We start from the raw sequence: 13,963 nt of genomic DNA, 5'->3' as shown, positions 1-13,963 counted from the left end.
AGCCTGGATACCATACCCCAACCTCAAATATCTTTCGTGTTGGGGTCTGGCAGGATGGCTGTAGAAAGGTTCTCGAAGGCCCTTGATCAGAGGGAGGAGAACCTAGGATTGATGACCACTCACACCACAGGTAACCAGCCACAACACACCACAGTTGATCAGCAGGCTATCACAGTAGCGAATCAGGTACTTGGTCGTAGAGTACAAGTTAGTGTTGGCGAAATTACCAGAATTGTGCATGGCAATATCAATCATTTTTTTGGTAGATTTGACTTTGGTAGGGTCAGTTGAATTTTGAGACGATCGAGACAATGTTACTTAGTGAGAAAGATCAGTGGGTACTGAAATCATGTGTAACTTAAGGTCCCCTCTCACGTGACATGGGGCACGCTTGCGGCATTGCTGCGTTCGAAAACGCAGATGTACCCCCACGGAACCTAGAGGTGCCCCCACGAAGCCTAGAGGTGCCGCAAGCAAACCTAGAAGTGCCGGTTGCAAGCGCGACGTTTTTTAAAAAGTTTAAAAATAACGCAAGTGGCAAGATGCCCCAACAGTGCCCCAACGGTGCCCCAACAGTGCCCCAAGAATGCCCCCACAGTGCCGCCACCATGCCCCAAACAGTATCAAGGATATATTTTGCCTATTTTAAACCAAGAATCAAAAGTAAACATCCTTTTATCACCGAAAAACTATTTTAGATGCATTTCTAATAATTTTACAGCGGTTTTCGAGCCAGTAAAAATACTGCGAATTCCACAAAACTTACCTTGTATCCGTATTCAGAGTTAACTCAAAAATACATCTTTTGATTTATTTAATGTGAAGTAGGTCATTATCTTATACTTGAAAACCAAAAAATAAGTAACTGGTTTATCGATTAACCTACGGATGTAGAGAAAAAGATACAAGTACAACATTCGAAAAGAAATTATTTATGTTGAATGATAACGTTTGCTTTTGAGTTTGCGTTATAACGTTACAAGCTAATCGTTGCTGGTAGCCTGCCGCCGATGAAATACAAAATTGCAGTCATTCGGACCCATGGGCCATATTTTTCGCACTTTTTACAAAATTATATGGTAGACTTAGACATCAATAGGCTGGCAAGTCATCCACCGACAATGAAAATACTCCGCGTCATACAAAAAAGGGACGAAATATCAAGCATTTTCATTTAAAAAATTAGCAAAATTGGTGAATTAACATATAAACCTACATAATTACACATAACGTTACATGGTGCAAAACATACACATCGAGTCAAATCTGGTATATGGTTCGTGTCCGTTCATTTGGGTCATTTCCTTTACAGTAAAAGTCTTTCAAGGTTATTTATAGCATATGTATCATATAATTCATTATCATAAGGGAAATCTTTTCATTATAAATCTCATTTTTGGGCATTCTCATCATTTTACAGTGATTTTTCATAAATTGACAACGCTGCAATTGCCAATAACATGTTCATTTAGTTTAGAAACGCAACAGTGCCGCACGTCAGTGTGAGTGCAAGACAAAATCGGCGAAATTAACACAACAGTGCCGCAGTGAACGAACGCAGCAATGCCGCAAGCGTGCCCCACGTCAAGTGAGAGGGGACCTTTATTGCTCGTGGTCAATTGATCAGCATTTTCTCCATAGTGTGCACCATTACAACTTGCCACATTTCTCTAGTTCATTGAGTGGTTTGACTGTATAAGCACTTAGTATCTATGCACATCTGTTAAATACTCAGAGAACAACAGCATGGAACATGTTGATTTGAGCTGTATTATATTTTATTAGTGTAGTTGGTATGGCACAAAATCCTGTATGCAGAAAAGACTCTCTCAAGACACTCCAGAGTTGGGAAAACACAGGCTTATGGAGTGTACAATACCATAACGTTACACGTACTAGATTACACCATACAAGTTAATTCAAGGCATTCTTCAATCTGTTGTCGAGACTTAGGAATCTTCCCATCATTCTCTGGTTTTGGAAATTTCTGCCTTGTATTTTCTGTCAAGAATTCTCTTATCATACTGTACATTAACGTTATCCCATTATTTTATATCTTACATATTCTGTAACATGTGCACAGTACATGATGCAATTACCCCAGAATTACGAGAATCAAGGAAACATAACGTTACGAAAACCACACACAAACACACACACACGCACACACACACACACACACACGCCTCACACACACACACACACACGCGTACACACACACACTGCTAGAACACTAAAACCCAAATGTAAGACGGCCCCAGCAGATGCAGCTTTGTTGTTTGGAGTTTCCGCCTCCAAGGAGGACTTCCGACCAAGGATGCAAGGGGTTCCTCCTTAACCCATGACTCGTGTAAAGCGGGTGCGTCATACCCGAACATGCCCCGTTCGCCTCGTGACCGAGAGGTTGCGGGATCGAATCCGCCTGCCGTGCTGCCGATCTTGTACCCTTGGGAAAGGCTCTTTACACGACTTTCCTCACTTTACTCAAGTGAAAATGAGTCGTCCCTCGGATAGGACGTTAAATGGAGGTCCCGTGTCTGGGGAGAGCCATACCCCGGGCACGTTAAAGAACCCGCCACATGTGCGATGGTGCGGTGTGAGCGGTTCAAAACCTACAGTACCTTGGCCGCACCTGGGGCAATTACTGTCGTATTGAGGTCACCTGAGTGGCGCCGAATGGCAGCTCGCTCCAGACACTTGCGACAGTCGTATTGAGGTCACCTGAGTGGCGCCGAATAGCAGCTCGCTCTAGACACTTGCGACAGTCGTATTGAGGTCACCTGAGTGGCGCCGAATGGCAGCTCGCTCCAGACCCTTGCGATTTAGCCCCGTTAATTGTATTAAAGCTCCTCGCAATTCAGCCCCTGGCTGCAAAGAGTGAGTAGTCGGCCCACCCAATAATGATAATAACAATAATGCCCCTAAGGCCTGCCACTGCCACAAAGGCCTGTCACTGCCACTGGTTCTCATTTACACTTATGTACACTTGAGTTAAGTTAGGAAAGTCGTGTAAATTGCCTATCCCAAGGGCACAAAGATCATGTACACACATACACATGCACACACATACACACACACACACACACACACACACACACACACACACACACACACACACACACACATCCACATGAACACACATCCACATCCACACACACACACACACACACAAACAAACACACGATACATAAACACACACGATACAGAGAGAGAGAGAGAGGTGGTGGTGAGAGAGGGAGGCAAATAGATAGAACAATGGGTATACCAATATAGTTCCTAGACGATATCTAACACCTATTGTTCAATGATTCAACATTTCAACAGTTCTAATCCTCATTGGTAACGGTTGGGGCGCGTGGTATCAGCTGCCTTGGGGCCACCTGGCGGTTTCCAATGTCAGCACATCTGGGAGTGCCAGACACATTGAAGGCCCCAACCGGGACAGGATTCCTGCAAAAACAAGACCGAATTGTAAAAAAATATTTCTGGGTGCTGGGGACGTGAAATGATTATTCAAAACAACGTATAGTTGCCTGGGTGACTTTTGTTCCGGCAGCCCAATGACCAACACGCCATCTGATCAAAATTGCCCATGCCGCGAACCCATCGAAAACTGTCCGCGAAGATCTTGAACTACAACCTGTTTAAGTACATACAAAGTTTTATGTCGTCTGTGATTATTCATCATTTTCAGACGTCTAAAACATTTCTGTACCAAATTGGGGCTGGATAGAAAAGATCGTGTCGATGTAAAATGGTTTTCTTTGCCGCCATTATGCAATTTTGTGTTGGGTTTTCAAAATTAGGCTTCTATTGCAATACTTCCAATACATTCTAACTTTTATAGTAACAATCACCATTGTTCTTTTTTTCTCCCATTACAGGGGAATTATGTACTCGTTTTCTGTTCCAGACACCACCAAATACGTCCTCTGATTCCTCCTCATCGGTGTTCTGGTGTGTAGTGTACGGCAGGACCACATTGTTGCCCCGCCTGGCGCCTGCTATTTTTACTGCAGCAGCCTGTCCTCCATCAGCCTGTCTCGCCGCTGCTCTGCGTGCCACCTGGTTCTCATGGCTGGACCTGGAGAAATGCGAACAAACAAACAAACAAACAAACAAACAAACAAACAAGTTAGTATCGGATTTGTTAATAAATGGATCGTGAATGTCCCATATCATCAAGGCATATGATACAAATTGGAAACGTTGACAATGAAACTCCTAACGGAACGACTGTTCCAGAGGTGCAAATTAAGAATGATAACCAGTTCTAGCTCAAACCCACAGATATCCTAGCTAACGTTATAGGCTACGTACGTACACGGACCCCGCTAGTTCGAACGTGGGACCCTGCTCTACCACGCCCACGAAACAACATTAGCAATTGACTCAGTAGCATTAACCTTATCTTGTCTTCGTCCTATTTTATAGCATACTTCTCGTTTTCACAACCTGCCAAGTCGGGCACCAGTTTGCGAATGTAACCGTAGCATGAACAAAGGGGTATCGATGGTGTCCTACTCACCGAAACATCCGAAGGAAGGCCTGCTTCAGCTTTCTGCGGAAGGTGTGACCAAACGCGATGTAGACAATGGGGCTGATGGCAGACTGCAGATAGGTCAGGATCAGGGCCGCTATCTTCCAAGAGAACGTCACCAGGGTGAAGGGGAAATCTTCCTTGGCAATCACCTAAAGAGCAGTGATAGCCCTTCATAGTTTAGTACTTGGGAATTATGGGAGAAAGAAGCTATCAAACGTCACCTATCTGAAGTTAAGTCCATTGAAAACCAATATTGACAGGGAAGTGTGACCCTTGGAGTGTTTATATAGAGTGATTTGAAGATCTGACAGGAGAAGGTGGAGAAGTTGAGAACAATATGTCTCAGCCCATTCTTACCTGCCAGAGGAGCAGTACTTGGGTGGGTAGCCAGCAGATGGCAAATATCACCACCATGGTGATGACCATCAGACACACCTAGACACAAACAAACAAACAAACAAACAAACAAACAGACCGAAATGATAATCATGGGCATGTTCTCAGTACAGTCACAAGACCCTTTTTTTAGTATTTGCGACGAAACGATTAGATAATGGCGAGAATGAAATGTGGGCTAAAGCTAGTCTGCTACAATAGTTGTGCATGTGCCACAACGCTGTTTGGCACAACGGCAATCGATTGGGTTCAAATTCAGTGATGAGTAATGATTTATTTTGTTGTGTGAAGTGTTAAGCTGCATAAGAAAGTCTATATATACATTATATCAATACACTAAGAAGATGGAGCATTGGCTAAAAATTATTAACGTTAAATACAATAAATCTGCATATATCTAGAATATAAATTAGGCATTCAAGGACCGTAATCTCTGCTTGAACATACTGAGGCTTCGAGCTTGCTTTACCGATTGTGGCAATTCGTTCCAAAGTCGGGAAGCATAAGGGATGAAGGTAGATGTGTAAGTCTGGGTTCTACAGCGAGGGAGGTGTAGGTGCGTAGAGTTACGGAGCTGTAAACGCGTGGCTCTGTGCTCTCCTCGTGTGGTTGGTATCAGTGGTTGCAGATGAGGGGGACTAAGCCATTTACAATGATCCACCCACCTTCCTTCTCTTTATCAGAATTCTGTTTCTGATCTGGGGGCCGATGTTCGGGTCCACAGCGTTCCGCCCCCAGAGCTTTTCTACCACAGCGATGCAGCTCCGGATGCCGATCGCTAGGGGGAGTACGTAAGTCAGCAGAACAACGGTGATCCAGTAAGTTATTTGTCCGGCGTGAGAATCCCACCGCTGCAGGGGAAAGAATACCCCGTGTAAAGCATGTTCTCATCACCATCACCATCACCATCATCATCATCATCATCATCATCATCATCATCATCATCATCATCATGGTTTACTAGTATTATATCGTTAAAAAAGGCGTTGCAGGCTAGGGCTGAATTAAAGCCCTTTTACAAACAATAGATTGCACTAGTTAATATATTCCTCTTGCATTACATTGTTATTTCTTATTGCGGATGCCGTACTTCTGCGTACGGTACGGTACGGTACGGTATGGTACGGTGTCTTACCTCCATACAGTATGTCTGCGTGCCGTGCCACTCTGTCTGGTGGAGGTCAAGGTTCGCGGCCAGCGGTGCGGACATCAACAAGGCGACTACAAATGTCAAACGACAGGCAAACATTGGAATTTGAAATCAGTAAAAGAAATTACACCTCTCAAAACTGTCTCAAGTGGTTTGTAAAATGCAGTTATATGATTTCTGAATCTCTTGATTGCTTTCTGCAAAAAAAAAAACGCGTTTACATGGAAAGCCGATTGAGTCCCAAACCTACACACTTGTTTCCTAGCTTTAAACTCATGTTCAGAATCTGAGATGTTATATAACTGCATTTTAATGCATTCTATCATTTACATTGGTGGGGTGTCCATGTTAACAAAATAACAACCAAGGCTAAACAGACATTGGGAATGATCAAACGCAACTTGTGGCATGCCCAGTCAGGGTAAAATCACTTGCATACACGTCACTGGTAGCACCTAACCTTGAATATGCCGCTACAGTATGGGATCCGTATACAAAAAAGACAAAGATGAACTGGAAAGGGTACAGAACCAAGCTGCCAGATTCTGTACAAACAACTACGACAGGGATGATAGTGTTACCAAAATGAAAACAGATTCGCAGTGGATGTCACTTGAAGACAAAAGGAAAATGTCCAGACCTTCCATGATGTACAAAATGACCAATATTGGCAATAAACTGGTGGATGTACCAACTGATAAGTATCTAATACCAGCTCAAAAAAGAACAAGAAACAGCCATGACTTCAAGTACAAGAGTTACCAACCTAGGATTGATGTATTAAAAAAATCATATTTCCCAGAACTATCGTAGAGTGGAATTTGTTATCACCAAGCACAGTAGGGGCATCTTCTCTGGATAGTTTTAAAGAACGCTTGCAGACAGATGTGCAAAAATTAGGTTTGACGGGTCGTACGCGTTCAGTGTAATATAATCAGCTGCTGCCGCGCCGCGTGACGGCGAAGCTGGTGTGTTACGCCGAAGGGCAGTTTTACCGGCTATATAGATACAGATACATATACATTGTGTTCTTATTCATTGACATCACTGCAATTTCCAAAAAACGTGCTCATTTTGGCTTCAAACGCAAATACTTGCGTCATTGTGACCTCATTGGAAAATTGGCGAAAAAACACAAAGTTGCGGCCATATTTCTTTTACCAACCGAAAACAGTCCAGTATGATACCAGCTTCAGCTAAGTCATACCCCTCTTCCCCAGATTTGCTTTTTGTATGTCATTATTTTCACTTCGTAGCGTACCTACGGTACGCGGAGTGAAAATATTGTGTTCGTAATGTTTCTTCTTTCTTTCTCCTGTCGCGATCTTTAAAGGGACTCCTCTCCGTCGTTCCTGGACCGAATGATCTGAAATTCGGCACAAAGGTAGAGTAGGTTCATACCCCCAGACATTTTTCTCATTTTTTTATAGATAACGTTACCTTTAAAATGATTTTATGGATGTTTTAGGTCATTTTATGACCAAAACTGTAAATATATTTGCCTCCCTTGCCCAGGTACGTATACTAAGTTCAAGGGACCCGAAATTTGGTATGATAGTACATGAGATATTCATTAAAAGGACCCCGGTATTATTTTGGGCCAAAAATCACTTCAAAATGATTTAAAAGCCAATTTGGCGGGGTATCTACGCGTATTTTCAACGTGCGCCCGTTGCACCATATATGGTTATGGACGTTCCCGCGCGTGACGTAAGTGGTCCACCGGCAGCTGTGCATCGTGGCTAAAAGTTAAAGTTAAACCCTTCCCGCGCCAAGGGCAGTGCCCATTTCTGGCGCATAGGGCGGTGCCCATCTCTGTTTCGTTAGCCCTGGGCCACACACAACGCAAACACTACAGCAGGGGGCTATTCCACTGGTAGTGGTGTGTGTTCAACTTCCATACTCTTTCCCGAATGCTGAGTGCTAAGCAGAGAAAGCAGCATGTACCATTTTTATAGTCTTTGGTATGACTCGGCCGGGGATCGAACTCACGACCTTCCGAATGCAAGGCGAACACTCTACCCACTAGGCCATTGCACCGGACCTAGGCTGGATCGTGGCTAAAGGCTAAATGAATTTAGGAGGGAACTAATATGCGCCCGGCACTTAGCGGAAGCGATGACCTGATTGGTCAGCTCGGGTGCAGCCAATGAGGAATGAATTTTTAAACTAGCGGCTGGGAGCACAAACTTGACTTGACATGTCGCCGGGAAGAAGTCCGTTAAAAGCAAGTGAAAAATGGTACTGTTTATCTTAAAATTGGCAACAATTTCGCAACGCGCAGAATGTCGAGTGCAAGAAGTGTTCCGACATACTTAATGAAACTGTGACAGAAACACCAGCTTCATGTATGATTAGGTTATTTGGGACAATATTGTAACTATTAAACTAAGTGACAATTGTAGATATTATAATATCAACTATGAGTTCATATATTGTATTTCATGACAGACATAAATAAGTTTTTATACCTTTTCAGACACCACACCATTGTATATGCTGTGTACTATAAACAGTTAATCAGAACAATTAAATAACAATAAACTGGTTAGTTTATGTGGAAAATAAATGGGATTTTAAGGTTATAACAGACGTATGATTACTGCACTTGCTACATCCTTTTTTTTTAGACAAAAAGCATACAAAACATTTAGATATATAAAACAGACTTTGTGCAAACATACAGTGGCTAAATAGCTGTGTTCATCAGTATAATGCATTAACTTACTAGTATTAACTCTAAGTATAAAAACAGAATGTGATCCTTTTTGTCTGAATACAATGTGCATAACTTTACATTTGTACTGATAATGCCATTGCCGTGCAGCCATGATATCCAATTCGATTTTTAAAGAAATGCACTAAATTCGCTAAAACTAAGCATATCTTGGTAACGAGATAAAAGTGAAGTGCAGTTTGTTTGGTGAAATCTGCTTGTATGAAGAACAGTAATGCTTGTGACAACCTTGAATAAGTGCAGTAACTTCCCTTGCCTTGTGTAAATAAGCAGGAACCTTTAACCACATCCACTCTATTGTCTGCTGTGGGTACGTAATAGCAAAGTTTAGGTTCGCATAACGTGTTGCATCTGTAGAAAAAATACAACACAATTTCCGTTTGTAAAATAAAAACTTTCTTTCTTGAAGTACAACAGTGACTTCTTTGTTAATGTGTGAAATACTAGCAAGAAACTAGAGTTCGGGGACCTCATACCTCCATGAAATATTTATTGCTTTTTTGTGGATGGTATGTATGTTTATAGTCGGTTGTATTTGAGAGTAATGGTTATACATGTTATGGGAAAGTAGTGGTGTATTTATTTAATGACACAGAGGATGTCCATCTGATTAGTAATTATCAAAATGTGACACTTAATTGTGTAATGTGCATTTAAGAGGTCGACGGCATATGGTAGCGTGGTGTTCCTTAAGCTTGATGTTTGGCATTTAAACTGTCTAAGGTTATCAGCATTATTGAGGTTCGACTATGTGCCTCAGAGCGGTGTGGTGGGAGGAAGTTGGGAAACTCAGAAAGAAGAAGGGACGTGGCCAACTTTAGTCAGATGGTGATTTGATTTTCCACCAATATCATCAGCTGTTCACACGGTACAAAAACGAGATGCACACTTTCCTCTGACAGCCCTACACCAACTGTAAGATGGATACTTGGCGCCAACCCCGTCTGCTAAAAAAAAATACCATTGGCTACGAAAGAGACAACTAACAACTGTCCCTTATCGTAACGAAATCAGAACATCTGTATCGCCCATAAAACTTCTGACACCCAACCCATCTAAGAGAGGACGGTGGACCTAATGGCATTTTAATCACCATGTCACTCAAATCAGCAGTACAGTATGTGAGACATCCATACCTGTTAAGCATTACCGTTAAATGTACCTCTTACAATTATACTTACGCTTCACATCTCCATGATATCCTAAGCAGACATAAATAAAACTAATTATCATATTTAAAAAAACTCGGGGTTCCATGACCTCACTATCTGCTTGGAGCTAAGCCCATTAACAAGCACTTAAAGCACGATGCCTGTTCCAATATATTGCAACTACAGGGGTGATTTCTGATACGTGCATCGTTTCACGACTGTGTACAGGCACACCAAACAATATGCGAATATCGCAAACGGGACATCAACTATAGTTGCGATAATCACAGACAGTAACGACTCATTTTCCAGGACAAGCAATATGTCATACATATTAGGTAAAACCGCAACTGTATGCTTTGTCATAATATCACATACGAGAAAACTAAGGAACCAACTTGCATCGTAGGACGACTGTGTACACCGGGCACACCAAACCATATATCAATATCGCAAACAGGAACAAAACATAGGTGCGGAAACCACAGACAGTAACCACTCATTTTCCAAGACAGGCATTATGTTCTACATACTGGGATGAATCGCAACTGTATGATTTGTCATAATATGACATATGACAAAAACACTACTGCAATACAAGAAATACAATACAGGATACAAACACATCATCAACACAACCAAAAGGACATGAAATATCCGACAACCAATACCTACATGTAGGATACGGGGACAAGTTGATGCCCGATATATAATAATGCAAGTACTTACCAGCACAACATCAGCATAAGCCACACGGACCACAAAATCTAACAGCGCAAACAAAGTATAACACACCAGGTCCCCAAAGGCACAAGTGGCTAAATACAAAGTTATTTATCATATTCAAATTGTCCAGCATCGGGAAACAGTTGCCCAGCATCGGGAAACAGTTGCCCAGCATCGTGAAACAGCTGCTTTAAGGAGTTAACTGTTACATTACCCTAACCAGTTGCTATACGCACACCTGTTCAGATAAGGGATTACCTAACACACCCACATATTAGATATGTCATACATCCAAGTACATACTAACGAAACTTCCGCGTTACGCAATGCGCACCACAAAACATCTAACAACACAAACGAAATATAACACACTGCGTCCCCAAACGCACAAGTACATACAATGATACATGCAATTTATTATCACAATCAAAATTGTCCGCCTCCCAAAACAGATGTTCTAGAATGTTGGGCTGGGCAAACAGGGGCACTAATGTGCCAACTGTTACAAATATTTGAAACGGTCCTAAGCAGACATAAATAAAACTAATGTGGGTTCCCCATACAGCTGTCATAGAAATCACCTCACTATCTGCTTGCAGCTAAGCCCATTAACAAACACATAAAGCAAGATGCCTGTACCAATATATCTCAAATATAGGGGTGATTTCTGATATTATTACATCGATTATAACGACAGATACGGCTCCCAAAATCTCATCGATTCAAGCTTTCATCACACCCCACCAACACAACAAGTATGAAACCAATCCATCCAGCCGTTCTTGAGTAATCATCTACACAGTCAGAGACACATAACAGAAAATATAACCTCCATTCCATGACATTTCATGGAGGTAATAAAAGTTTGATTACCGTACAGTACTACTAATAGTATAGTAGCATCGTAGTTCCGGGTCATTCCAACATTGGATTTATTTTTTCAAGTTCAATTTTGGAACAGTCCATTTCTGCATAAAGGGGAGAGCGGAGTGAAAATAGCTGAATTTGCTCCTAAGCAAATACCGGCCTTTCTAGTTAAACAACAAAAAAGGTTGTTTTTTCTCAGATGCCTTAGAATCTTTTTGATCTTGCGCTTTTATGTTTTGTGAATCCCAAATAGTGGTTGCTAAAGCCTTCTGGTATTTTCTTCAAAAGAACTCGCAATTAGTGGATAAAAACACAGAATTATGGTCGCTATGCAGTGGGATGAAAGGATCCCTCCGGGGTGTATTAGTATTTGCAGCTCAGTATTTGCAGTGCGCATGCGGTATGAGATGAGGAAAATGTGAAATGTGAATAGACTCCTCTGGGCAAGACCTTCTCCCAACAACAACTTAGCCAATAGTGGAGTGTTGTGCTAACCTCTGTAGTTACCGTCGCATTCTTATTGAGTACAGCTCACATTTTGGATATTTTGGAAAAATATTGAACATTACTCCTGTAGATTATCGATAAGTCATATAAATCGTGAAAAAATAGTTTATTAGAATTTTATACCAGATTCAAAGTAAAAAAAAGGAATAGTTCATCTAAAATTTTCACACAAAAGGCAGGTTTCAAAATCATTCACCCGCCAAAAACCATGTGTCTTAAAGGCGCATAGTTGTGCGATCGTCCTACGATCGCTAACTTGGGGCATTTTTAGGACAGCCATGCATGTGTCCTACAATGTTCAGCTGTCTTGTTGCACAAAACGCTGTATTGGATCCTTGCGGGTGGTAGCGCTGTCACTGCCTGCTTAAAAATCCTATTATCAAAATCGTACGACGATCGAACGGCCTACATGTGACCGCACCCGTATACCTCTGTCACATTTGGCGAAAATCGATCGGACGACGATTCTGCGGCAATCGCCCGAGCCTCGCTTATAATAATAACTTTATTGCACAATAATTGTACAAGGTACAAAGCATGGCTTATATGTGGCAGGGACGGTTTTCAGGTGAAAAATACGGGCAACCCTCTGTCGATCTTAAATACGGCCGATCTTCCATCAATACGCCCGATCGTGGATAATGTGACAAGGATATTAGCACACGTATTTAGGCTAGTACACGGGTCGAAAATGTGGATAAGCCCCAATTATTTAAAGTGTTGGTTAGATAAAGTTTGGTCTTGTTTCATAATCACTAATAATCATATTTACCCTGGGCATGGTATACCCCTTTCACATTCCAACTTCCTACCCCAGTGTTGGTTTCCTCGGCGTGCTAAAGCTTGGACTTAAAGGGGCATTCCACTCCAGAAGCGAGTGTTATTTTCTGATAGATGATATTTTTTGGGATACAAATGCACTCGACTTTTCGCAAAGTTACCTGATTTGTCTTTCAGGCAATATTCTTTTCTAAATCCAAGCACCCCCATACGGACCCGCTTCTAATGTACTGCGCCGTATATGAGTTCGCGACTTCCGTCACACTTTCTCGCTAACGGTAGTCGGGATAAGCTTGACAAAGCAGTCAAGTGATTATCACATATGTAGGGAAATACGAAAAAAGTTTGAAGACTATATCATCTTGGGATGGGGATATTTGACCACTTAACTATAAGGAGTTGAAAGTCAGTCAACGTAAAATGGCGGCGCCAAAACTGCTTGTGTGGCCGACGTTGGGCACAATTCCTCGCTAACGGTAGAACCGCTGAGCGAACGAAAGTGGTAGAGTGGCTATCGGACATTTAGGAAGGAACACAAAAAGTTTTAAGCTCAGCGGTCCTTGGAATTCAGAGATTTGGTCACTTTTGTGGACCATTCTTCTCTAAAAAGGCTACTTTTATACATGAACAAATTGCTACAGCATGACCCACAAACGTTCTGATGACGTTTGTGCATACACAGTCTACTAAAAAAGTGATCCTAAAACATCATAATATAGAAATCTATACTATAACCGGTACCTAGTGCCTGTTCCCATGGTCAAAGCCAAGTCCTCCCTCACCAGCGAACAATGCATTGGAAGGGTCCTCAGGGGAATTCAAGAACTCGTTTGCTACAATGTTCCCTTGCGTTTAAGCTTAAACCTGTGGTACATTTGACCAAACAAACTTGATTCAAACATAATTATTTATTCTCTGAGGAATAATAATACTCGTTTCTGGAGTGGAATGCCCCTTTAAATATTCAGCGAACGAGAAGGCTACTGGTCTTGAAGCGTGTCGGTTGGAAAGAAGTGGCAGACGCCGCTTTTTGCCCGTCAAAGGCCGACAAATTTTCTCTAACGCAGACAATGTATTGCCTGAAGAGCATGTCATTGATGTATCTT

The 13,963-nt window shown here is 42.0% G+C and overlaps 1 protein-coding gene across 2 annotated transcripts in view; it reads right to left on the bottom strand.

Annotated features, from left to right (window-relative positions):
• Window positions 1-3,698: 3,698 nt before the first annotated feature.
• Window positions 3,699-13,963, bottom strand: part of LOC118412617 (G-protein coupled receptor 54-like) — a 14,785-nt gene continuing 4,520 nt past the window's right edge. For both annotated transcript variants that reach the window (XM_035815578.1, XM_035815577.1), the window contains 5 exons: window positions 6,075-6,160; window positions 5,605-5,790; window positions 4,901-4,978; window positions 4,529-4,692; window positions 3,699-4,084 (listed from right to left, as the gene is read on the bottom strand). In XM_035815578.1, coding sequence (XP_035671471.1) covers window positions 3,835-4,084; window positions 4,529-4,692; window positions 4,901-4,978; window positions 5,605-5,790; window positions 6,075-6,160 — 764 coding nt within the window. In that variant the 3' untranslated portion in view covers window positions 3,699-3,834. The remainder of the gene's footprint in view (window positions 4,085-4,528; window positions 4,693-4,900; window positions 4,979-5,604; window positions 5,791-6,074; window positions 6,161-13,963) is intronic.

This window comes from Branchiostoma floridae, chromosome 3 (assembly GCF_000003815.2).
Source record: "Branchiostoma floridae strain S238N-H82 chromosome 3, Bfl_VNyyK, whole genome shotgun sequence".
Taxonomy (NCBI): Eukaryota; Metazoa; Chordata; class Leptocardii; order Amphioxiformes; family Branchiostomatidae; genus Branchiostoma; species Branchiostoma floridae.
The sequence above is the reverse complement of the archived record's forward strand: the minus strand, read 5'-3'. Positions and strand labels throughout refer to the sequence as shown.